The sequence below is a fragment of the Procambarus clarkii genome, chromosome 39 (genome assembly GCF_040958095.1).
Source record: "Procambarus clarkii isolate CNS0578487 chromosome 39, FALCON_Pclarkii_2.0, whole genome shotgun sequence".
In the NCBI taxonomy this organism is placed as follows: domain Eukaryota; kingdom Metazoa; phylum Arthropoda; class Malacostraca; order Decapoda; family Cambaridae; genus Procambarus; species Procambarus clarkii.
In genome coordinates this window covers 4,086,706-4,114,416 of record NC_091188.1, presented here as the reverse complement: position 1 = coordinate 4,114,416, position 27,711 = coordinate 4,086,706, and the positions used below count along the sequence as shown (strand labels likewise).

The 27,711-nt window shown below is 51.2% G+C and overlaps 1 protein-coding gene and 1 long non-coding RNA gene across 2 annotated transcripts; one reads left to right on the top strand and one right to left on the bottom strand.

Moving 5' to 3' along the window:
- Window positions 1-319: 319 nt before the first annotated feature.
- On the top strand, window positions 320-7,165 carry LOC123760321 (uncharacterized). The gene is made up of 3 exons (XR_011230908.1): window positions 320-627; window positions 4,868-4,993; window positions 5,297-7,165. It is a non-coding gene; the product is annotated as an uncharacterized lncRNA (long non-coding RNA).
- LOC138372732 (protein Asterix-like) lies at window positions 1,404-27,059 on the bottom strand. The gene is made up of 6 exons (XM_069338328.1): window positions 26,980-27,059; window positions 11,596-11,762; window position 10,703; window positions 7,647-7,754; window positions 4,890-4,987; window positions 1,404-2,637 (listed from the first exon to the last, which is right to left on the bottom strand). The coding sequence occupies exons 2-6, from the start codon at window positions 11,646-11,648 to the stop codon at window positions 2,562-2,564; spliced, it is 336 nt and encodes a 111-aa protein (XP_069194429.1). The 5' UTR covers window positions 11,649-11,762; window positions 26,980-27,059; the 3' UTR covers window positions 1,404-2,561.
- Between the last annotated feature and the right edge of the window lie 652 nt (window positions 27,060-27,711).

Genomic DNA, 27,711 nt, shown 5'->3' with positions numbered 1-27,711 from the left:
CTTTAAGTATTCAATGAATAAAGTTTGACATTTTTACCCTTTTCCTTACCTAACATCATTAGTGCAGCATATTTTTATTTTATGTCTCGCCCAGATTTAATTTCAAAATAAAACCAAACTAAATAAATTAGAAATGGGTATGTATAGCTAAAGTACACTCTTACTACTAGGTGAACAGGCACATTTGGTGATAGTAAATGATCCCATCAGGCAGGGCTCATAACCTTCTCTCAAATTTCATGTTCACCAGTGTTTATTTACTTAATAACTACTGGTATAATATCTTGCTATTATAAAACTAATTCTACTATCATCAAACACATATTTACTTCAAGTTTCAAGCAGAGAATGCATATATAACTAACACGAAGGATTCCTCTTCACTAGATTCACCAGCTATAATATTTTGGTCATGTTCCAATATCATAAATCGATCCCAGTGTTATGTAGTAGAGAAAAAATTACTTATATCCAGTTTACGTAAAGCTACAAGTGGTCGAAACCACACTTAAATCCAGGAATGAACTTACGAAGGTTTTTCCACTTAGGGTAGTTAATTGAATACGGACGTAGCCGCCACGAAGGCGCCAAGACGGAAAACGCTCTTAGCTAAGAGGAAAAACCTTCGTAAGTACCTTCCTGAATCCGGCCCCAGGTCGTGTAACTTTTTGCACATCCTAGTCCATGGGTTAAGGTGCACATCTGTGGTTATCCACAACATTGGTTCGATTGTGCTGTCCTGCTCTAAAGATTGTATCATTGATTTATCACATTGTGTACAATATCTTTATACATTTAATATTTTTTATGTTCGACATACAATACTGTGGTGTAAATACTTTCTAATGAAAGGATTCTAAATGGGAAATTGTAAACAACGCCACACCTTAGGGATGGCATGTGACTGAAAGCTTTATTGTACAGATTTTAATGGACAACAAGATCCACAGCATTCACCCTTTATTTGTGAACATGATAGGACATACATTTGTGCATAATTTGATGCAGAAATCCCATGGAAAAAGCACTGTTTGAATTTTTTAGTAATATTAATTTAAAATTATCAGTCTTGGAGGAATTCTGCATTACAGTATCTAGATGCCAAATTCATTGTACAGGTCACTGGCTAGATTAAAATCCCTATCTTGGACCAGGTTCCCATGTAGTACAAAATCCACTGAATTTATATTCAATATAGTATTGTATAGTGAATATTCTTTGCTTGAGCCAGTGAGCCCAACCACCTTACTGATACATCTCAGCGTAATACTGTAATGGGAAGGAGAGATACTGTATACAGTATAGTAACGGGAGGAACACGCAGTCAACAAGGTAGTACCGATAAAATCCTGATATACCATATAATTCAACATGACAAATGCACTATTGAAAGGAGAAGATAATTATATATTATGGTAAAAGGTTTACTATGAAATACAAAAGTACATATTTAACAATAATACATATGGCCTGCATTAATATATATTTTATACACTAAGTATAGTACTGTATAAACTGTTATACATACTGTACTTACAACCTGTAACTATATTTTAGAAATTCTAAATTCTGATACAGTCAAAATAAGAAATTAAGGAATGATATGTTTCCTTTGTAACCATAAAACAACAACTTTGCATAACTAAGCAAAATGGAAGAGGAGGCAGTCCTAAAAGAGGAATTAACAATTTACTGTAGAATCTGTCTATTCCCATGAACGCCCCTCTGATGGAGTAACCACAACTGAAACCTATTCAGGTAGCCCTATCTTAACATGCTCTTCTGATTTGTCCTCTTTCCTTTATGTCTAAGAATTATTAGCCAGCAGTAACTGGTTGGAGTTAATGTAATTTCATGATCAAAAAGATATTATGCAGTTGATGTCACCTCGAAAAAAACTATAAAATCAGTGCTAGTGACTGATAACTTTGCCTGTCATCTGATCAGGTGACAGCCTGGCTCTACTGAATGGACAGTACTGTACTGTACTCCAAAAGTCTCCCTTCCCCCATACTGACTGCCTACCATTCCACTCCCAATTCCCTTTCACTCTTCTATTTCTAACGTGGTGATCAAGTCTTCCTTTTATGTCTAATATGGAGGCTATCTACTGTACTAATGTGGTTGTCACTCGAGGATCAACTCGTATGGTACTTCATATTCCAGGATATTTCAAGCTTTGACCTTCATGCTATTGCCTTTTACACTGGCATGAATGACATGATAATGTTATGGGACAATACAAATTTGTCCATTTGTTAAAGAAAAAAAAAGACAAGCTGCTTACAAGAAACTTTTGGATGGGAAGTATAACACAAGAATTATATAGTGCAGGCTACACAAATTAAAAGATTAACAAACCAAGCCATTTTGTAACTCATGCACATCATCAAATGTTGGCACTGTTCCATATTGCACATCATAATACAAACCTGGCACCATTAGCTAGTTTATTAAAACTAAAATTGTCACTGTCATTCAGCAGTACAATTTTAATACAAGTATGGTGAGGCAATTATACATTTCCATTCAACCAAAAACAATCGATAATATAGAACTGTTTATATATTGGACCATGGAGGTGTCATTGGCTGTGGGTTTTGAAGGTAGGACATCACAACTGCAGAAATGGACAACCTGAAATGTTAATATAATTAGTAAATTATTTGTGACAAGCAAATAAAAGTATATTTGTTTAATTATGATAATTTACTTTGAAAATCAGAACTATTAGCCAGTAACAATGGGTTGGATTAATGTAATTTAAATTACATTCAATAACAAAAGACAATTATGCAAGTGTTGTCACCCTTAGGAAAATCATGAAGTCAATGCTATAGTGACTGACAAGTAAGCTCAGAAAACTACTGACAGGGCTCTCCCAAAAATAACAAATCAGAGCAAGAGAGATTGTTGAAACACAGGGAATACAGAGGACATACTCAGCACACAAACACAATAAAGTACATAAATTATTGGGACCATTTGAAGCTCCCAAAATGTACTCTGGAAAGGAGACAAGAGAGGTATCATGTACTGTATACATGGACTGAACTCCAGGTCCAAAATTTGCACAGTATTATAACATAGTGGAGCGAACAATATGGTAGGAAATGCAGAATAGCGCAAGTGAAGAAAAAATGTGCCACAGAAACAGTCATAGAACACTATGAATATCCAGGTCCAAAATTTGCACAATATTATAACAGATGCTATACCGATGATGATACTTTTCAAAACGCTTGTGCTCTCTAGAGTGGAGTACTGCTGCACAATGACGGCCCCTTTCAAAGCTGGAGAAATTGCTGACCTGGAGAGTGTGCAGAGATCCTTTACTGCTAGAATCCACTCAGTAAAACATCTAAACTATTGGGACCGACTAAAGAGCCTAAATCTGTACTCCCTTGAGCGCAGGCGGGAGAGATACATAATAATTTACACGTGGAAAATATTAGAGGGGCTGGTCCCAAACCTGCACATAGAAATAACATCACATGAGACCAGAAGACATGGAAGGATGTGCAGAATACCCCCATTGAAAAGCGGAGGTGCAACAAGTACTCCGAGAGAGAACTATCAACATCAGAGGCCCGAGACTGTTCAACACGCTTCCGCTACACATAAGGGGCATAACTGGCCGACCCCTCACAGTGTTCAAGAGAGAACTGGATAAGCACCTCCAAAGGATACCTGATCAACCAGGCTGTGACTCATACGTCAGGTTGCGAGCAGCCGCGTCCAACAGCCTGGTTGATCAGTTCAGCAACCAAGAGGCCTGGTCGACGACCGGGCCGCGGGGACGCTAAGCCCCGGAAGCACCTCAAGGTAACCTCAAGGTAAGGTAAGGTAGTGGATCGAACAATATGGTAGGAAATGCAGAATAGCGCAAGTGAAGAATAAAGGTGCCACAGGAACAATCATAGAACACTGTATGAATATCAAAGGACCACGGCTCCTTAATATCCTCACAGCAAATAAAATAAGTATGGCTGGAACAAAAGTATTTCTTCAAGAAAAAATTAGAGTTTCCTGCAAAAAGTGCTGGACTAACTAGATTGTAAGTGGGAATATGGCCCTGCAGGCCACTCCAAGCAACAGTCTACTGGACCAAGATCTTGCACGTCATGCCTGGCCCAGGCCAGGCTTGGAGAAAAGAAATCCCAGAACCCCCTTATCCAGGTACAAATCCAGATCCAGGTAATGAAATGCCCTTTTCAGGCATGTAGTCAATCGCTCACCTCCCAGTCCTGTTCTCTTCCTTATAGAATATTTGGGGGTTCCATTTGGCTCAACGAGCGGGGATGGCAGGCTAGCTGGGACTTTAGGTGACCTGACCCACCATTTGATGGTGGTCAGGCACATCATGGTTCAACCTGTCCTCTTGAAAATAACGTCGCTTTTCGTTCGAATGCATGCTATATCCAAAAATGAACGTAATTTGAAATGAAATTGGCTCACGAAAGTGACATACTGTCACGTTTTCTCTAAGTCCTCTGGCTTACTTGGAAAGGTTAGAAGAGGAAACTTTCATTTAACGTTTTTCATAGCTTTTGAAACTTGGACAATTTCCTGCCCTCCTAACCTACGAGAGGACCCTTAACTTACTGTTTTGAAACAAAATCCAAAATTTATTTTAATTTTTTTATTTTTAAATTACGTCCATTTTCGGCCATATGGGCAAACGACCAAATTCAGACGTAATTTGTAAGAGGACAGGTTGCACAGTTAGGGTATTTACCCCATCGCAATGTTTATTTGCCTTAGTACACCAGGTTTTGGCCTTGTGTAAAGTAAAGTATATGTTAAAATGTGACATGCTATGAGGACAGGTTGTACCTTTATGGGTTTAGTAATATACAAATTTCAGAAGAAAACAAGATAAACCTTACATGAAGCTGCTGAGCATTTGTTTCGTATCGTCATTGACTCTCGAGTTGGCAAAGCTGATGCAGGAGCAGTATAGCGCAACCCAAGCACACCACTTCAACTGCAAGTAAGAAATAATGAGTTCACTATAGAGTATCATTTATAACAATGTCTAAAATTTCTATAATCATAGTTTTAATAATACAGTATTTGGAGGATTAAAATTCATAAAGTGAGTAGAAATCACATTCCTCAATATAAGTACTGTATTATAAGATTAAAACCCTAAATAAGAAAATGATCCAAGATAAAGTCTGATATTATTTACTTAAAACATGTACTGTACTATATATGTGAAAATTAAGCATTGAATACTGTATAATTAAACATCTTTTTCTGGTAGGCCCTTGATTTACCCATCTTCCACCAGATGACAGCCCTGAGGTTACCTGAGGTTTCAATCAACTTGCCTAAAAGGTCAACACTTCAAAAACGAAGGGTGAACAGGAGCACTGTCCAGAGCGAACGATGCACTAGAACCCCTACCCCAGCCAGGAACCAGGAGATATGGATCTACACATGGCCCAAAGCTGGATCCAAAGAACTCAACTGAAGCAGACTGAGGCTAAAATACTGCACTGCCAGCTATCAAAGATTGATCTACCTTCCCTTCCCGCCCAACCACTTGGGCTAGACAGTAGAGCGAAGGCCCATTTTTTTGCAAGCCGGTTTTCAATCCCCGACTGTCCAAGTGGTTGGGCACAATTTCGTCCCCATGTCCCATCAAAAATCCTTATATTGATCCCTTCCAAATGCTATATAGTTATAATGATTTAGTGATTTCTCCTAAAAATTCCCTTCCCTTCCCTTTCCCTCCAGAAAGTAGAAAGGGTGTAAAAAGAGAGGCAAACCGCAAGGAATACAACTAAGAAGATTCCTGATGATCTAGAACTGCACGCTGGAAAGCACAACAGGCCGCATATAGTGTAAATATGCAACCACATCCCACAGCAGCAGCTCAAACAACTAGAGCAATGCTATCAAGGCAATCTTTGAAGACAACACAAATGGTGAAACCAGCTGGGAAGAACCCTGCTCTAAACATAATTACACCTGATCAACCAGGCTGTGACTCATACGTCAGGCTGCGAGCAGCCGCATCCAACAGCCTGGTTGATCAGTCCGGCAACCAGGAGGCCTGGTCGACGACCGGGCCGCGGGGACGCTAAGCCCCGGAAGCACCTCAAGGTAACACTGAGAAGAGCTCCAGAGTTGCACAAAAATGGAGACCCTATGCCAAATGGATCTAAAATTTGTGGTCCAACATGATCTATTACAGTATGTACTTATCATTTTGACAATGGCATATGATAGTGCAATCATTGGCAAACAATTCCATTTAAAAATCATAATTACAGTATATGACAATTATTGGTGGTCCCAACATAACATAATGACCAGGATTTACACAAACTCAACCATTCTTGACATAAATCCCAGTAAATTGAGGGTACCGGTAGTATAGTCGAGTTCGTTCTTGACTCGCAATCTAGAATTCTGGGTTCAAATCCCAGGCAAGATAGAAATGGCGGGTGTGTATCCTATCACCTAATGTACCTGTTCACCTAGCAGGAAATAGGTACCCAAAAGTCAGTCAGCTTATTGTGGGGTTGCATACTGGGGAGGGTCAGTAATTAGACCCTAGGGATAGGGGGGAAAGGGGGGGGGGGAACCTGGATACAAACCTAACATGTACTGTATGTATAACCTGGCTGCCAGTCCTCCAACACAATGAATTATTATTATTAATAAATTATTCGCAAAAAATTCTTTTATGATGCGTCTTGATTATGGCATATGATACTGATCACGGATAATTTGGTATTAAAATTATAGATGTACACACACACAACTTTATTGAAACCAAACATTCAAAAGGAGAGAACTTTTTCACCAAGCTTGAGAGAGGAAATGAGGAAGGGATAGTCTCACACCCTCCCTCCCTCTTTCCCCATGCCCAGCATTCAGCCGACTGCTGTTGCTTTGTCACACTTTTGGCTCACTTCACGCTCATGCCATAAATTTTTCAGTAAAGTGAAAATGTATTTTGACTTAATTACAATCTTCGGCACAATAATTACCGAATAATAATTAGTCACAAGGGTTGAGTTGACGGTTCTCCAACCTCCTATCAATTAAAAAACTAGAAAGATCAGACCTATGTGACAGGTATTGAAGTATTATTAGTGTGACTCCAACTGTACACACAGAAGATGATGCAAGGCACCAACATGGCACACGAGTCAGAATCAGACATAACACACACTAAAATACCCAGCAACAGGCCTGGCCACGTGGACCGAGTCCCAAGCAGTACTGATGTAATGGCAACTCAAAAGGAGAAGCCCTGACTAGGACAACACCCAGAATCTTGAAAAATATTACTGGTGGGAATGGGTAATACAAACTAGCTACAAGGCAGAGAGTTGAGAAACTAAATCAGAATGAATGAACAGCTAAGGGCACACAAGATGGGTGCCTTAAACTGACAAGTGAAGCATGAATATAAACAATACAAAAAGCATGGCTCCCACAGAAAATGTTCCCATGAATGCCAACATCACTTACATACAATATACAGTAGTTCATAAAATATGAGTTGAAAACAAAAAAACTGAGCAAGCTAGTGCCAGGATGAATAGGGATGATAGTGGTAGACAATAGGGATGATACCGTGGGCTTCAGACCAGACCCTATAATGCCAGAAACCCAAAACTTACTCTCATCATTAGACCACACATGCTGAAGATCATGCCTAGTACATTCATGTAGTCAGTAGTTGGATCTTCACCAGGGGCCCCTGGAGTCCCTTGTGCTGATGGTTTTACCTGTCAATGGTCAAATTACATTATATTGCAGTTGGTATGTATAAAAATGTAATATTAATGTATTATTATTATTACTGTATCAGCAAGGTGTTATTGATCAAATAAGTAACATTAAAGCATGAGTGAGAAGGCAAATAAAATGAATTCAATAAACACAGGTTTTATAATTCTCTTTGCAAGAAGTGATTAGTTATGGAAAATCAGGAGGGAAGATGAGAGAACATATTACAAATACAAACAACAATGAAGTTCAATAATTACTGTACACAAACCCTCACAAAAGTAACATTATTTGAAAAAAAAAAATACAGCACTGAATGTAATGAAGCACCATTTTCTGGGTGAGCCCAGAGGCTCCCTGGAGCCTACAAGGCTCTCCACAGAAAAGATTTTGAAAAGTTTTTTACTTGTATCGTACTTAAGTATGATTTCCCATTGGGACAAAGCCAGTTAGGTTTATCAAGGTCCCCTCTAGGCCAACTACTAGTCTTTCCCAAGATGCAACCAACAATAGTTGCCCAACTCCTAGGTACTTATTTACCGCTAGGTGAACACAGGCATCGGGCAAAAGCAAACGTGCCAAACGTCCCTGTCCTGCGGCAGAAATCAATCCCGAACGTTTCAATTGCGAGCCGACTGTGTTGACCACTACACTACAGTATTTTGAGGTTATCTTGAGACGATTTCGGGGCTTAGCGTCCCCGTGGCCCAATCCTCGACCAGGCCTCCTTTTTGTTACACCCCCGCAGGAAGCAGCCAGTAGCAGCTGTCTAACTCTCAGGTACTTATTTACTGCTAGGTAACAGGGGCATCAGGGTGAAAGAAACTCTGCCCATTTGTTTCCACCTCCACTGGGGATCAAACCCGGAACCTTAGGAATACAAATCCGGAGCGCTGTCCACTCAGCCGTTAGGCCCCCCCTGACACTACAATATTATTCACTACAATGGGTTATTTGTACAAATGAATCGCCATTATCTGTACATTCTTGTAAAGCCTCTAACATGCATAGCATTTTAGGCAAATCTTAAAGCTAACGCAAAATTTGCAGTGAATTTTAAATTATTGTACAAGGGAAACAGTTAATCTTAAGAGAACAAATCTACAAGGGGCCGTGACGAGGATTCGAACTTGCGTCCAAGAGCATCCCAGACGCTGCCTTAATCGACTGAGCTACGACATGGTATAAGAATTGCAACCAGAAATTCTTCTGAATTTACTTGGATCCTGCAGCCTCTCCGAGAGACAAACCAGGATTTTACACAACTCCCCCCATGCACTCGAGCTATGTCAATATGCCGTTCTACCTCTTCGCCCTTACTTCATTATACACAGAAATCACAATAGCGTGACATCTAAGCTAAGCTAATTGTTAAGCGAGAGGTAAGGTAGTAATAAGGGTGATGAGAAATTATGTTGATGGAGTGCATTTGTAGATAGTACAGCACTAGATGAGTAATTAGCACAATGTGGGATACTAAAGTGAAGACATTGAGCTAGGAAATTCCACACATTTGGTCTCTCTATATAGAGACCTGCATAGAGAATCTTAGAGATATTTCAGCAGTGATGTTCATGCAGAACATCACAAACATTCTTATTTCATACAATTCGGAAGTTTAAAATCTGAGTTAGTATTAAGGAACAGAGCTTTGCAAGTGTTTATAATGTGAAGAGAATGAAGAGTACGGATTAAATGTTTAGTATGTCCAGGGGTTTGAGCAAAGAGGCTGTATGTTGTCTGAAAACAGAATTTATTATAGTTGAGGGTATCACAGTGTAATCAACTCTCATACCAGGAACAGTTGAGGGCCACAGCACTAACAACACTTCAAACCAGACATGACTTAGCAGACCTCATTGAAATTTTAAAATACTGTACTGAACAATTTGGAGGATGTTGATCCAGATAATGTCTTATAAAAGCTCAACAAACCACAACATAGGACTGAAAACAAGAGATGCCTTTTACCCCCATACGGTTATAAACCCATGGAACTGCCTACCTGCCAAACATAATTGCCCAAACTCTTACATTTTAAAATTCAACTGGAAAAAAATAATCAAGGCAAATGAGGGGACTTTGGACAAGCTTTTCTGTTCTCGTCGAGGCCACTAATACGTTAGTGGCCCTCAGGTAAAGTCAGGTAAAAATCGGTTGCCTTTCCCCTTGACTCCCAATTGGGGATCTTGGGTTCAATTCCCAGTCAGGACAGATATGGCTGGGCACATTTCCTTTCACCTAATTCTTCTGTTCACCTAGCAGTAAACAGGTACTCGGAAATTAAACAACTGTTGTGGGTAGGATGATATAAATACTGTACTTTGTAAAGAAAACCAGATACAGTACTGTAATAACAAAATATATTTAAATTAAGATTATAGTGCATTTTAAAATCTAGTTATGTGGTCGCTGATGGAGAGTTTCCATAAATACGTAACTAACATGAAACTGGCCGCTAACAGTTTCATGTCAATGGCTGCTTCGGCCAGCTGCATTTAGTTCAATAAACATTTCTGTATATTACCTGTTGATGGTTTTAACAGTTCTTCACACACAGCCTGGCCTTTATACGGGTCATGAAAGGTCTACCAGAACCTAGTGAGTTACTTGAAACACCTAACATTTTTATGCAAACTTTGTACAAAATTATTAATTACTACTATACACTGATAACACAACTGTTTTCCAATAGTTGTGTTAGTCCTACATTGCTTTTTTATCACTAGTAAAACGGTCTGTAATAATGTGTCACCCTGTACACATGACTGTTCACCAATGGATTGGAAAATTTACCTAACCTTACCCAGGCTAACTCAAACCAACCAAGCCTAACACAGCCTAATCTTGGCTAATACATCTTAACGTATCAAACTTTATGGATGGTACTTTTTGGACATGAAATAATTCGACGATGCTCGTTTTCCCGTTTGTTAAAACCGTATACACTATACTGTTATGGTAGGATGTATTAGCTTAGGTTAAGCTGTACTGGACTCCATTGGTTTGGGTTAGGTTGATTCTTGGTTTGGTTAGTTTAGGTTGGGTTGAGCTAGGTTATCTTGAGATGATTTCGGGGCTTAGCGTCCCCGCGGCCCGGTCCTCGATCAGGCCTCCTTTTTTGTTACACCCCCACCAGGAAGCAGCCCGTAGCAACTGTCTAACTCCCAGGTACCTATTTACTGCTAGGTAACAGGGGCATCAGGATGAAAAACATTTTGCCCATTTGTCTCTGCCTTCACCGGGGATCGAACCCGGAAACCCTAGGTTAGATAGGTTTTAACATTTGTTTGCGAGTCATCGTGTATGTGGTATGACTTGTATCTGATTTAATATGGTCTTATCTGTCAAAACTAAAAATTAAGTAAAAATCTTATATACCTTCTTGTATATAAATAAATAAATGAGCTTTGTTTAACCCTCGCCATTTCTTTTCAAACTCCAAACAAAATGGGAGTAAAAAATCATTTCAACAAGGCTAGTTTTCTGATAAAAATGTACTACTAAGTTAGACTTGGTTATGTTATATGGATTAGGTTGTTTTATCATTAATCATTATCGTTTTAAGTCTGCTAACTAAGCATCTTGTATACGTAATGACCTATACCCCCTACAGCAAAAATACCGAACTATAATACCCTAAATCCCACCCATATAGGTGTACAGACAAGTAATTCTTTAAACATCACACCAAAGCATTGTACAGAGACAAGAAAACCCATGCCTATATAAGAACGAATTGTCCATATGATGACCTAACTTCCTCCCCCACACACACACAGATCCTCATCATTACACAATAACATCTTTCACTACAATATCCCCCCTACATTCACTTACCTAACAATCTTATCCACTCTCCGTGGGTCAGAGCTGTTGTTTGATGTCTGCATTTTGAGTGGGAATGTTGCTGGCGAGCTGCTCCTGTATGTCGTCTGCTGGTCCACAACAGTGCTGGTGGAGGCCGAGGGCTCCGGGCCACGGGGACCTCGGTTGCCAGATCCAAACTGTGGTAAGTACCGAATTTGTAATAAGAGTAATATATATATATTATATATAATGTATATATTGTTAAATATGACTGAAAAGGTAAGAATAATAATTCTACCACGAATTTTCTCAATATTTCTTATGTTTCTTTTTTACTGTGGATGGTAATTGAAAAATCAATTCTCCAAAATTCATTTTTATTTCTAGTCTGACGCGAGGCTTGAACGCGTTTCGTAATAACTTGTTACATTTTCAGAGACTTTAGTTTATACACACACAACTGTAACCTGAGAACACTAAACAGAGTTTTACTTATGCTAACATTAAACAGCTTGTCTTATATACTCGCATTTGGGTGAGGTGATGTGTTGCAACAGTTTTGGAAGAGGTGAACAAACTTTTGACCAACGCAGAACACGGAACAATGGGTATAAATTGGATAAATGAGAGGGAAGAATGGAAGTAACTGCAAAGGGCCTATTGACCCATACTTCCTCTTGATGCTTCTATATTGGTACAGAGTCTTGAAGTGGGTAGAATATAGTTGTGCATCAATTGGCTGTTGATTGCTGGTGTTGACTTCTTGATGTGTAGTGCCTCACAGATGTCAAGCTGCCTGCTATTGCTGTATGTATCGATGATTTCTGTGTTGTTTGTTAAGACTTCTCTGGTGATGGCCTGGTTGTGGGAAGAGGTATGTTTCTTAATGGAGCCCTGTTGCTTATGCATTGTTAATCGCCTGGAAAGAGATGTTGTTGTCTTGCCTATATACTGAGTTCTTTGAGGCTTACAGTCCCCAAGTGGGCATTCGAAGGTATAGACGACGTTAGTCTCCTTTAAGGCGTTCTGCTTTGTGTCAGGAGAGTTTTTCATGAGTAGGTTGGCTGTTTTTTTGGTTTTATAGTAAATTGTATCTTCTGATTTTTGTCTGTAGGGATAACGTTCCTATTAACAATATCTTTCAGGACCCTTTCCTCCGTTTTATGAGCTGTGGAAAAGAGGTTCCTGTAAAATAGTCTAATAGGGGGTACAGGTGTTGTGTTAGTTGACTCTTCAGAGGTTGCATGGTGTTTCACCTTCCTTTTTATGATGTCTTCAACGAAACCATTAGAGAAGCCGTTGTTGACTAGGACCTGCCTTACCCTACAGAGTTCTTCATCGACTTGCTTCCATCCTGAGCTGTGGCTTAGAGCACGGTCGACATAAGCGTAGACAACATTCCCCTTGTACTTGTCTGGGCAGCCAACCCTATGCCCTACCAAGAACCCACCCGAAGCCGGACAGACACCCACCTGGAGCCCGAACAGTCAAACACCCAGAGCCCGCCAGTTTAGTAAACCGGAGCCTGCCAGTTGAGTGAACCGGAGCCCGCCAGTTGAGTACCTGGAGCCCACCCCGAGCCCTACCGAGAACCCATCCCGATCCCTACAGAGAACCCACCCCGAGCCCGACCAAGAACCTACCCCGAGCCCTACAAAGGTTTCCCAAGCCCGAGAGCCCATCCCAAACCCGAAAGAGCCCACCCTGAGCCTGACCGGGAGTCAACCCCAAGCCCTACCAAGACCCCACCCCAAGCCCTACCAAGACCCCACCCCAAGCCCTACCAAGACCCCACCCCCAAGCCCTACCAAGACCCCACCCCCAAGCCCTACCAAGACCCCACCTCCAAGCCCTACCAAGACCCCACCCCCAAGCCCTACCAAGACCCCACCCCCAAGCCCTACCAAGACCCCACCCCCAAGCCCTACCAAGACCCCACCCCCAAGCCCTACCAAGACCCCACCCCCAAGCCCTACCAAGACCCCACAGCCAAGCCCTACCAAGACCCCACCCCCAAGCCCTACCAAGACCCCACCGCCAAGCCCTACCAAGAACCCACCCCCAAGCCCTACCAAGAACCCACCCCCAAGCCCTACCAAGACCCCACCCCCAAGCCCTACCAAGACCCCACTCCCAAGCCCTACCAAGACCCCACCCCCAAGCCCTACCAAGACCCCACCCCCAAGCCCTACCAAGAACCCACCCCCAAGCCCTACCAAGAACCCACCCGAAGCCGGACAGACACCCACCTGGAGCCCGAACAGTCACCCACCCGGAGCCCGACCAGTCAAACACCCGGAGCCCGCCAGTTTAGTAAACCGGAGCCCGCCAGTTGAGTGAACCGGAGCCCGCCAGTTGAGTGAACTGGAACCCGTCAGTTGAGTACCTGGAGCCCGCCCCGAGCCCTACCGAGAACCCATCCCGATCCCTACAGAGAACCCGCCCCGAGCCCTACCAAGAACCCACCCCCAAGCCCTACCAAGAACCCACCCCCAAGCCCTACCAAGAACCCACCCCCAAGCCCTACCAAGAACCCACCCCCAAGCCCTACCAAGAACCCACCCCCAAGCCCTATCAAGAACCCACCCCCAAGCCCTATCAAGAACCCACCCCCAAGCCCTACCAAGAACCCAGCCCTAATACCTACCAAGAACCCACCCCAAGCCCTACCAAGAACCCACCCGAAGCTGGACAGACACCCACCTGGAGCCCGAACAGTCACCCACCCGGAGCCCGACCAGTCAAACACCCGGAGCCCGCCAGTTTAGTAAACCGGAGCCCGCCAGTTGAGTGAACCGGAGCCCGCCAGTTGAGTGAACCGGAGCCCGCCAGTTGAGTGAACCGGAGCCCGTCAGTTGAGTACCTGGAGCCTGCCCCGAACCCTACCGAGAACCCACCCTGAGCCCGACCAAGAACCTACCCCGAGCCCTACAGAGGTTCCCCTAAGCCCGAGAGCCTATCCCGAAAGAGCCCACCCCGAGCCTGACCGGGAGCCAACCCCAAACCCTACCAAGAACCCACCCCCAAGCCCTACCAAGAACCCAGCCCTAATACCTACCAAGAACCCACTCCAAGCCCTACCAACAACCCACCCGAAGCTGGACAGACACCCACCTGGAGCCCGAACAGTCACCCACCCGGAGCCCGACCAGTCAAACACCTGGAGCCCGCCAGTTTAGTAAACCGGAGCCCGCCAGTTGAGTGAACCGGAGCCCGCCAGTTGAGTGAACTGGAACCCGTCAGTTGAGTACCTGGAGCCCGCCCCGAGCCCTACCGAGAACCCACCCTGAGCCCGACCAACAACCTACCCCGAGCCCTACAGAGGTTCCCCAAGCCCGAGAGCCTATCCCGATCCCGAAAGAGCCCACCCCGAGCCCTACCGAGAACCCACCCCCCAAGCCCTTACCGAGAACCCACCCCCCAAGCCCTACCGAGAACCCACCCCCCAAGCCCTACCAAAACCCCCCCCCAAGCCCTACCAAAACCCACCCCCAAGCCCTACCAAGAACCCAGCCCTAATACCTACCAAGAACCCACCCCAAGCCCTACCAAGAACCCACCCGAAGCTGGACAGACACCCACCTGGAGCCCGAACAGTCACCCACCCGGAGCCCGACCAGTCAAACACCCGGAGCCCGCCAGTTTAGTAAACCGGAGCCCGCCAGTTGAGTGAACCGGAGCCCGCCAGTTGAGTGAACTGGAACCCGTCAGTTGAGTACCTGGAGCCTGCCCCGAACCCTACCGAGAACCCACCCTGAGCCCGACCAAGAACCTACCCCGAGCCCTACAGAGGTTCTCCAAGCCCGAGAGCCTATCCCGATCCCGAAAGAGCCCACCCCGAGCCCTACCGAGAACCCACCCCCCAAGCCCTACCGAGAACCCACCCCCCAAGCCCTACCGAGAACCCACCCCCCAAGCCCTACCGAGAACCAAACCCCCCAAGCCCTACCGAGAACCCACCCCCCAAGCCCTACCGAGAACCCACCCCCCAAGCCCTACCGAGAACCCACCCCCAAGCCCTACCGAGAACCCACCACCCAAGCCCTACCAAGAACCCAGCCCTAATACCTACCAAGAACCCAGCCCTAATACCTACCAAGAACCCACCCCAAGCCCTACCAAGAACCCACCCGAAGCTGGACAGACACCCACCTGGAGCCCGAACAGTCACCCACCCGGAGCCCGACCAGTCAAACACCCGGAGCCCGCCAGTTTAGTAAACCGGAGCCCGCCAGTTGAGTGAACCGGAGCCCGCCAGTTGAGTGAACTGGAACCCGTCAGTTGAGTACCTGGAGCCCGCCCCGAGCCCTACCGAGAACCCACCCTGAGCCCGACCAAGAACCTACCCCGAGCCCTACAGAGGTTCCCCAAGCCCGAGAGCCTATCCCGATCCCGAAAGAGCCCACCCCGAGCCCTACCGAGAACCTACCCCCCAAGCCCTACCGAGAACCCACCCCCGAAGCCCTACCGAGAACCCATCCCTCAAGCCCTACCGAGAACCCAGCCCCAAGCCCTACCGAGAACCCAGCCCCAAGCCCTACCGAGAACCCAGCCCCAAGCCCTACCGAGAACCCAGCCCCAAGCCCTACCGAGAACCCAGCCCCAAGCCCTACCGAGAACCCAGCCCCAAGCCCTACCGAGAACCCAGCCCCAAGCCCTACCGAGAACTCAGCCCCAAGCCCTACCAAGAACTCAGCCCCAAGCCCTACCAAGAACTCAACCCCAAGCCCTACCGAGAACCCACCCCCAAGCCCTACCGAGAACCCTCCCCCAAGCCCTACCGAGAACCCACCCGAAGCCGGACAGACACCCACCTGGAGCCCGAACAGTCACCCACCCGGAGCCCGACCAGTCAAACACCCGGAGCCCGCCAGTTTAGTAAACCGGAGCCCGCCAGTTGAGTGAACCGGAGCCCGCCAGTTGTGTGAACCTGGAACCCGTCAGTTGAGTACCTGGATCCTGCCCCGAACCCTACCGAGAACCCACCCTGAGCCCGACCAAGAACCTACCCCGAGCCCTACAGAGGTTCCCCAAGCCCGAGAGCCTATCCCGATCCCGAAAGAGCCCACCCCGAGCCCTACCGAGAACCCACCCCCCAAGCCCTACCGAGAACCCACCCCCCAAGCCCTACCAAAACCCACCCCCAAGCCCTACCAAGAACCCAGCCCTAATACCTACCAAGAACCCACCCCAAGCCCTACCGAGAACCCACCCCCCAAGCCCAACCGAGAACCCACCCCCCAAGCCCTACCGAGAACCCACCCCCCAAGCCCTACCGAGAACCCACCCCCAAGCCCTACCGAGAACCCACCCCCCAAGCCCTACCAAGAACCCAGCCCTAATACCTACCAAGAACCCACCCCAAGCCCTACCAAGAACCCACCCGAAGCTGGACAGACACCCACCTGGAGCCCGAACAGTCACCCACCCGGAGCCCGACCAGTCAAACACCCGGAGCCCGCCAGTTTAGTAAACCGGAGCCCGCCAGTTGAGTGAACCGGAGCCCGCCAGTTGAGTGAACTGGAACCCGTCAGTTGAGTACCTGGAGCCCGCCCCGAGCCCTACCGAGAACCCACCCTGAGCCCGACCAAGAACCTACCCCGAGCCCTACAGAGGTTCCCCAAGCCCGAGAGCCTATCCCGATCCCGAAAGAGCCCACCCCGACCCCTACCGAGAACCCACCCGCCAAGCCCTACCGAGAACCCACCCCCCCAAGCCCTCCCGAGAACCTACCCCCCCAAGCCCTACCGAGAACCCCCCCCAAGCCCTACCGAGAACCCACCCCCCCAAGCCCTACCGAAACCCCACCCCCCCCAAGCCCTACCGAGAACCCCCCCAAGCCCTACCGAGAACCCACCCCCCCCAAGCCCTACCGAGAACCCCCCCCCCCCCCAAGCCCTACCGAGAACCCACCCCCCAAGCCCTACCGAGAACCCACCCCCCAAGCCCTACCGAGAACCCAGCCCAAAGCCCTACCGAGAACCCAGCCCAAAGCCCTACCGAGAACCCAGCCCAAAGCCCTACCGAGAACCCAGCCCCAATACCTACCAAGAACCCACCCCAAGCCCTACCAAGGACCCACCCGAAGCCGGACAGACACCCACCTGGAGCCCGAACAGTCACCCACCCGGAGCCCGACCAGTCAAACACCCGGAGCCCGCCAGTTTAGTAAACCGGAGCCCGCCAGTTGAGTGAACCGGAGCCCGCCAGTTGAGTGAACTGGAACCCGTCAGTTGAGTACCTGGAGCCTGCCCCGTGCCCTACCGAGAACCCACCCTGAGCCCGACCAAGAACCTACCCCGAGCCCTACAGAGGTTCCCCAAGCCCGAGAGCCTATCCCGATCCCGAAAGAGCCCATCCCGAGCCCTACCGAGAACCCACCCCCCAAGCCCTACCGAGAACCCACCCCCCAAGCCCTACCGAGAACCCACCCCCCAGCCCTACTGAGAACCCAGCCCCAAGCCCTACCGAGAACCCAGCCCCAAGCCCTACCGAGAACCCAGCCCCAAGCCCTACCGAGAACCCAGCCCCAAGCCCTACCGAGAACCCAGCCCCAAGCCCTACCGAGAACCCAGCCCCAAGCCCTACCGAGAACCCAGCCCCAAGCCCTACCGAGAACTCAGCCCCAAGCGCTACCGAGAACCCACCCCAAGCCCTACCGAGAACCCACCCCCAAGCCCTACCGACAACCCTCCCCCAAGCCCTACCGAGAACCCTCCCCCAAGCCCTACCAAGAACCCACCCGAAGCCGGACAGACACCCACCTGGAGCCCGAACAGTCACCCACCCGGAGCCCGACCAGTCAAACACCCGGAGCCCGCCAGTTTAGTAAACCGGAGCCCGCCAGTTGAGTGAACCGGAGCCCGCCAGTTGTGTGAACTGGAACCCGTCAGTTGAGTACCTGGAGCCCGCCCCGAGCCCTACCGAGAACCCACCCTGAGCCCGACCAAGAACCTACCCCGAGCCCTACAGAGGTTCCCCAAGCCCGAGAGCCTATCCCGATCCCGAAAGAGCCCACCCGGAGCCTGACCGGGAGCCAACCCCAAACCCTACCAAGAACCCACCCCCAAGCCCTACCAAGAACCCACCCCCAAGCCCTACCAAGAACCCAGCCCTAATACCTACCAAGAACCCCAACCACCCGAAGCTGGACAGACACCCACCTGGAGCCCGAACAGTCACCCACCCGGAGCCCGACCAGTCAAACACCCGGAGCCCGCCAGTTTAGTAAACCGGAGCCCGCCAGTTGAGTGAACCGGAGCCCGCCAGTTGAGTGAACTGGAACCCGTCAGTTGAGTACCTGGAGCCCGCCCCGAGCCCTACCGAGAACCCACCCTGAGCCCGACCAAGAACCTACCCCGAGCCCTACAGAGGTTCCCCAAGCCCGAGAGCCTATCCCGATCCCGAAAGAGCCCACCCCGAGCCCTACCGAGAACCCAGCCCCAAGCCCTACCGAGAACCCAGCCCCAAGCCCTACCGAGAACCCAGCCCCAAGCCCTACCGAGAACCCAGCCCCAAGCCCTACCGAGAACCCAGCCCCAAGCCCTACCGAGAACCCAGCCCCAAGCCCTACCGAGAACCCAGCCCCAAGCCCTACCGAGAACCCAGCCCCAAGCCCTACCGAGAACCCAGCCCCAAGCCCTACCGAGAACCCAGCCCCAAGCCCTACCGAGAACCCAGCCCCAAGCCCTACCGAGAACCCAGCCCCAAGCCCTACCGAGAACCCAGCCCCAAGCCCTACCGAGAACCCAGCCCCAAGCCCTACCGAGAACCCACCCCAAGCCCTACCGAGAACCCACCCCCAAGCCCTACCGAGAACCCTCCCCCAAGCCCTACCGAGAACCCACCCGAAGCCGGACAGACACCCACCTGGAGCCCGAACAGTCACCCACCCGGAGCCCGACCAGTCAAACACCCGGAGCCCGCCAGTTTAGTAAACCGGAGCCCGCCAGTTGAGTGAACCGGAGCCCGCCAGTTGTGTGAACTGGAACCCGTCAGTTGAGTACCTGGAGCCTGCCCCGTGCCCTACCGAGAACCCACCCTGAGCCCGACCAAGAACCTACCCCGAGCCCTACAGAGGTTCCCCAAGCCCGAGAGCCTATCCCGATCCCGAAAGAGCCCACCCGGAGCCTGACCGGGAGCCAACCCCAAACCCTACCAAGAACCCACCCCCAAGCCCTACCAAGAACCCACCCCCAAGCCCTACCAAGAACCCAGCCCTAATACCTACCAAGAACCCACTCCAAGCCCTACCAAGAACCCACCCGAAGCTGGACAGACACCCACCTGGAGCCCGAACAGTCACCCACCCGGAGCCCGACCAGTCAAACACCCGGAGCCCGCCAGTTTAGTAAACCGGAGCCCGCCAGTTGAGTGAACCGGAGCCCGCCAGTTGAGTGAACTGGAACCCGTCAGTTGAGTACCTGGAGCCCGCCCCGAGCCCTACCGAGAACCCACCCTGAGCCCGACCAAGAACCTACCCCGAGCCCTACAGAGGTTCCCCAAGCCCGAGAGCCTATCCCGATCCCGAAAGAGCCCACCCCGAGCCCTACCGAGAACCCACCCCCAAGCCCTACCGAGAACCCAGCCCCAAGCCCTACCGAGAACCCAGCCCCAAGCCCTACCGAGAACCCAGCCCCAAGCCCTACCGAGAACCCAGCCCCAAGCCCTACCGAGAACCCAGCCCCAAGCCCTACCGAGAACCCAGCCCCAAGCCCTACCGAGAACCCAGCCCCAAGCCCTACCGAGAACCCAGCCCCAAGCCCTACCGAGAACCCAGCCCCAAGCCCTACCGAGAACCCAGCCCCAAGCCCTCCCGAGAACCCAGCCCCAAGCCCTCCCGAGAACCCAGCCCCAAGCCCTACCGAGAACCCAGCCCCAAGCCCTACCGAGAACCCACCCCAAGCCCTACCGAGAACCCACCCCCAAGCCCTACCGAGAACCCTCCCCCAAGCCCTACCGAGAACCCACCCGAAGCCGGACAGACACCCACCTGGAGCCCGAACAGTCACCCACCCGGAGCCCGACCAGTCAAACACCCGGAGCCCGCCAGTTTAGTAAACCGGAGCCCGCCAGTTGAGTGAACCGGAGCCCGCCAGTTGTGTGAACTGGAACCCGTCAGTTGAGTACCTGGAGCCTGCCCCGAACCCTACCGAGAACCCACCCTGAGCCCGACCAAGAACCTATCCCGAGCCCTACAGAGGTTCCCCAAGCCCGAGAGCCTATCCCGATCCCGAAAGAGCCCACCCCGAGCCTGACCGGGAGCCAACCCCAAACCCTACCAAGAACCCACCCCCAAGCCCTACCAAGAACCCACCCCCAAGCCCTACCAAGAACCCACCCCCAAGCCCTACCAAGAACCCACCCCCAAGCCCTACCAAGAACCCAGCCCTAATACCTACAAAGAACCCACTCCAAACCCTACCAAGAACCCACCCGAAGCTGGACAGACACCCACCTGGAGCCCGAACAGTCACCCACCCGGAGCCCGACCAGTCAAACACCCGGAGCCCGCCAGTTTAGTAAACCGGAGCCCGCCAGTTGAGTGAACCGGAGCCCGCCAGTTGAGTGAACTGGAACCCGTCAGTTGAGTACCTGGAGCCCGCCCCGAGCCCTACCGAGAACCCACCCTGAGCCCGACCAAGAACCTTCCCCAAGCCCGAGAGCCTATCCCGATCCCGAAAGAGCCCACCCCGACCCCTACCGAGAACCCACCCCCCAAGCTCTACCGAGAACCCACCCCCCCAAGCCCTACTGAGAACCCACCCCCCCAAGCCCTACCGAGAAACCCCCCCCCCAAGCCCTACCGAGAACCCACCCCCCCAAGCCCTACCGAGAACCCCCACCCCCCAAGCCCTACCGAGAACCCACTCCCCCAAGCCCTACCGAGAACCCACTCCCCCAAGCCCTACCGAGAACCCACTCCCCCAAGCCCTACCGAGAACCCACCCCCCCAAGCCCTACCGAGAACCCACCCCCCCAAGCCCTACCGAGAACCCACCCCCCCAAACCCTACCGAGAACCCAGCCCAAAGCCCTACCGAGAACCCAGCCCAAAGCCCTACCGAGAACCCAGCCCTAATACCTACCAAGAACCCACCCCAAGCCCTACCAAGAACCCACCCGAAGCTGGACAGACACCCACCTGGAGCCCGAACAGTCACCCACCCGGAGCCCGACCAGTCAAACACCCGGAGCCCGCCAGTTTAGTAAACCGGAGCCCGCCAGTTGAGTGAACCGGAGCCCGCCAGTTGAGTGAACTGGAACCCGTCAGTTGAGTACCTGGAGCCTGCCCCGTGCCCTACCGAGAACCCACCCTGAGCCCGACCAAGAACCTACCCCGAGCCCTACAGAGGTTCCCCAAGCCCGAGAGCCTATCCCGATCCCGAAAGAGCCCATCCCGAGCCCTACCGAGAACCCACCCCCCAAGCCCTACCGAGAACCCACCCCTCAAGCCCTACCGAGAACCCACCCCCCCAGCCCTACCGAGAACCCAGCCCCAAGCCCTACCGAGAACCCAGCCCCAAGCCCTACCGAGAACCCAGCCCCAAGCCCTACCGAGAACCCAGCCCCAAGCCCTACCGAGAACCCAGCCCCAAGCCCTACCGAGAACCCAGCCCCAAGCCCTACCGAGAACTCAGCCCCAAGCGCTACCGAGAACCCACCCCAAGCCCTACCGAGAACCCACCCCCAAGCCCTACCGACAACCCTCCCCCAAGCCCTACCGACAACCCTCCCCCAAGCCCTACCAAGAACCCACCCGAAGCCGGACAGACACCCACCTGGAGCCCGAACAGTCACCCACCCGGAGCCCGACCAGTCAAACACCCGGAGCCCGCCAGTTTAGTAAACCGGAGCCCGCCAGTTGAGTGAACCGGAGCCCGCCAGTTGTGTGAACTGGAACCCGTCAGTTGAGTACCTGGAGCCCGCCCCGAGCCCTACCGAGAACCCACCCTGAGCCCGACCAAGAACCTACCCCGAGCCCTACAGAGGTTCCCCAAGCCCGAGAGCCTATCCCGATCCCGAAAGAGCCCACCCCGAGCCCTACCGAGAACCCACCCCCCAAGCCCTACCGAGAACCCACCCCCCCAAGCCCTACCGAGAACCCACCCCCCCAGCCCTACCGAGAACCCACCCCCCCAGCCCTACCGAGAACCCACCCCCCCAGCCCTACCGAGAACCCACCCCCCCAGCCCTACCGAGAACCCAGCCCCAAGCCCTACCGAGAACCCAGCCCCAAGCCCTACCGAGAACCCAGCCCCAAGCCCTACCGAGAACCCAGGCCCAAGCCCTACCGAGAACCCAGCCCCAAGCCCTACCGAGAACTCGGCCCCAAGCGCTACCGAGAACCCACCCCAAGCCCTACCGAGAACCCACCCCCAAGCCCTACCGAGAACCCTCCAAGCCCTACCGAGAACCCTCCCCCAAGCCCTACCAAGAACCCACCCGAAGCCGGACAGACACCCACCTGGAGCCCGAACAGTCACCCACCCGGAGCCCGACCAGTCAAACACCCGGAGCCCGCCAGTTTAATAAACCGGAGCCCGCCAGTTGAGTGAACCGGAGCCCGCCAGTTGTGTGAACTGGAACCCGTCAGTTGAGTACCTGGAGCCCGCCCCGAGCCCTACCGAGAACCCACCCTGAGCCCGACCAAGAACCTACCCCGAGCCCTACAGAGGTTCCCCAAGCCCGAGAGCCTATCCCGATCCCGAAAGAGCCCAACCCATAGCCCTACCGTGAACACACCCCTCAAGCCCTACCGAGAACCCACCTCCCAAGCTCTACCGAGAACCCACCCCCGAAGCCCTACCAAAACCCACCCCCAAGCCCTACCAAGAACCCAGCCCTAATACCTACCAAGAACCCACTCCAAGCCCTACCAAGAACCCACCCGAAGCTGGACAGACACCCACCTGGAGCCCGAACAGTCACCCACCCGGAGCCCGACCAGTCAAACACCCGGAGCCCGCCAGTTTAGTAAACCGGAGCCCGCCAGTTGAGTGAACCGGAGCCCGCCAGTTGTGTGAACTGGAACCCGTCAGTTGAGTACCTGGAGCCCGCCCCGAGCCCTACCGAGAACCCACCCTGAGCCCGACCAAGAACCTACCCCGAGCCCTACAGAGGTTCCCCAAGCCAGAGAGCCTATCCCGATCCCGAAAGAGCCCAACCCATAGCCCTACCGTGAACACACCCCTCAAGCCCTACCGAGAACCCACCCCCCAAGCTCTACCGAGAACCCACCCCCGAAGCCCTACCAAAACCCACCCCCAAGCCCTACCAAGAACCCAGCCCTAATACCTACCAAGAACCCACCCCAAGCCCTACCAAGAACCCACCCGAAGCTGGACAGACACCCACCTGGAGCCCGAACAGTCACCCACCCGGAGCCCGACCAGTCAAACACCCGGAGCCCGCCAGTTTAGTAAACCGGAGCCCGCCAGTTGAGTGAACCGGAGCCCGCCAGTTGAGTGAACTGGAACCCGTCAGTTGAGTACCTGGAGCCCGCCCCGAGCCCTACCGAGAACCCACCCCGAGCCCTACCAAGAACCCACCCCGAGCCCTACAGAGAAAACAACCCCCCCCTGAGCCCTACCAAGAACCCACACCCCCCCGAGCCCTACCAAGAACCCACACCCCCCCGAGCCCTACCAAGAACCCACACCCCCCCCGAGCCCTACCAAGAACCCCCCCCCCCCCGAGCGCTACCAAGAACCCACACCTCCCCGAGCCCTACCAAGAACCCACACCCCCCCGAACCCTACCAAGAACCTACACCCCCCCCCCCCCCGAGCCCTACCAAGAACCCACACCCCCCCCCCCGAGCCCTACCAAGAACCCCCCCCCCCCCCGAGCACCCTACCAAGAACCCACACACCCCCCCCCCAAGCCCTACCAAGAACCCACACCCCCCCAAGCCCTACCAAGAACCCACACCCCCCCAAGCCCTACCAAGAACCCACACCCCCCCAAGCCCTACCAAGAACCCACACCCCCCCCCAAGCCCTACCAAGAACCCACACCCCCCCAAGCCCTACCAAGTACCCACACCCCCCCCCCCAAGCCCTACCAAATACCCACACCCCCCCCCCCCCAAGCCCTACCAAATACCCACACCCCCCCAAGCCCTACCAAATACCCACACCCCCCCAAGCCCTACCAAGTACCCACACCCCCCCAAGCCCTACCAAGTACCCACACCCCCCCAAGCCCTACCAAGAACCCACACCCCCCCAAGCCCTACCAAGAACCCACACCCCCCAAGCCCTACCAAGAACCCACACCCCCCACGCCCTACCAAGAACCCACACCCCCCACGCCCTACCAAGAACCCACACCCCCCACGCCCTACCAAGAACCCACACCCCCCACGCCCTACCAAGAACCCACACCCCCCAAGCCCTACCAAGAACCCCCCCCCCCAAGCCCTACCAAGAACCCCCCCCCCAAGTCCTCCCAAGAACCCACACCCCCCCCCAAGCCCTACCAAGAACCCACACCCCCCCCCCAAGCCCTACCAAGAACCCACACCCCCCAAGCCCTACCAAGAACCCACACCCCCCACGCCCTACCAAGAACCCACACCCCCCACGCCCTACCAAGAACCCACACCCCCCACGCCCTACCAAGAACCCACACCCCCCACGCCCTACCAAGAACCCACACCCCCCAAGCCCTACCAAGAACCCCCCCCCCAAGCCCTACCAAGAACCCCCCCCCCCAAGTCCTCCCAAGAACCCACACCCCCCCCAAGCCCTACCAAGAACCCACACCCCCCCCAAGCCCTACCAAGAACCCACACCCCCCCCAAGCCCTACCAAGAACCCACACCCCCCAAGCCCTACCAAGAACCCACACCCCCCAAGCCCTACCAAGTACCCACACCCCCCCAAGCCCTACCAAGAACCCACACCCCCCAAGCCCTACGAAGAACCCACACCGCCCCAAGCCCTACCAAGAACCCACACCGCCCCAAGCCCTACCAAGAACCCACACCGCCCCAAGCCCTATCAAGAACCCACACCCCCCCCAAGCCCTACCAAGAACCCACACCCCCCCCCCCAAGTCCTACCAAGAACCCCCCCCCCCCCAAGTCCTACCAAGAACCCACACCCCCCAAGGCCTACCAAGAACCCACACCCCCCAAGGCCTACCAAGAACCCACACCCCCCCCAAGCCCTACCAAGTACCCACACCCCCCCAAGCCCTACCAAGTACCCACACCCCCCCAAGCCCTACCAAGAACCCACACCCCCCAAGCCCTACCAAGAACCCACACCCCCCAAGCCCTACCAAGAACCCACCCGAAGCCGGACAGACACCCACCTGGAGCCCGAACAGTCACCCACCCAGAGCCTGCCAGTTGAGTACCTAAAGCCTGCCCGGAGCCCCGACCGACAACCCACCCCGGAGCCCCGACCGTATCTCAGAATTCTCATTATCTGCTGATGTAGACCTGACCAAATGTAAACTGTGTATCAAGATTGTAACTTGCTTAGCTAAATGAGATCGTATTCCAGGGACCTGCCCGAAACGCTACGCGTACTAGTGGCTGTACAAGAATGTAACTTGTATATATCCCCCCCCCCCAAAAAAAAAAAAATTATGGGGTTCAGTCCAAGAGCCCATTATGTGCCTCTATAACCCTTTCCACTACCACCCACAAGATGGGTATGGGGTGCATAATAAATGAACTAAACTAAACTATTGCAGTATTTGTACATTGGCCTGTCGCTTGTCACTAAACTTAGTTGTTAACTATTAACTTGATGAAATAATATTACCTTATACGCGAGAATAATTCTGAATACACAGCGATAAAATTGACGAATGAGGATTTGGGTCGGGCGGCGGCGTAGGCGAGCCTGGCCTGAGGACAGGCAACTGTAAATGCCTCTCCCTCCATATACTTCAAGTGAAAATAATTGCCAACAGAACGTAAATACCGAACCTACTATACGCCTAATTAATTATAGAATATAAAATTAATTTATACACGATAAAAACTATTTTTAATACACAGTACATGAAAGTCGATAATAGATGCGTCTTGGGATGTGGGGGTAGACGACCGCCGCGTTAACGAGCCTAGCCTGACGACGGGGTAGTTTAACAATGGGGAAGTGTATTCTACATAATATCCTACCCATATAATGTTGACAAATCATGATCCTCAAAATCTTCCACAATATCCGAGAGAGAACAGACTATTTAGCATTAGTGGAATACAAACATTTGAATACAGTACTACAGAACCCGGATGAAAAAAAAATATGAAATCAATGACCCATTACAAAACTCAATGTTATAATAGCGAGCAAATGTATAATGCATTAAGCCTTGTAGGTGGAGGTAGACTATATATTCATGCGTACCTCCCAACTGCTCATATATTTGAAACAAAACTTATCAGCCTTACCTATACGGGAGCGACATGCTCACGGCGCCGCTGCTCCTTGACGACTGACCGGGTCGTCGTCGATACCCCGTAGCGACCAACCGATCCAGAGACTCCCTGCCTAAAATTATTTGAACGCCTTATTGAAATTCCTAGTGTATAGCGCCAGGAATGTGTAAATTAATATTTATATGCATTATAGGCCTTTCTAAAGTAATTTATAGATCTGAATATCATATATTGTCTAACAAACGAATTATTTAAGTTAAGATTTTAATTATGCCACATACAAGTCTCATCGAGGCACATAATCGGTTCAGGAATTGGCCGTTAAGTCTCATCGCACACAAGAAGATTCGTCGGCGGATTTTTTTTTATTTATATATAAAAAAAGAGTTTTTAAATTCTTGTAAAGCCACTAGCACGCATAGCGTTTCGGGCAGGTACTTAATCCGTGGTGTATATACAGTCTCCGTGGTGTAGTGGTAAGACACTCGCCTGGCGTTCCGCGAGCGCTATGTCATGGGTTCGTATCCTGGACCTATAATAATAATAATAATAATAATAATTTTTATTTAGGTAAGGTACATACATAAAGAGATTTTACAATTGTATGTATGTCTGCGTTGTATGGTGTCTGCGGTGTCTTGGCGATACAATTGGGTTTTATATTCGTTTGGGGGAAACTTTGTGGTATTGGTGTAGAAAGGACTTCCCCCCAAGGGAGCCACCATCTCTAGTAGTCTCGACATG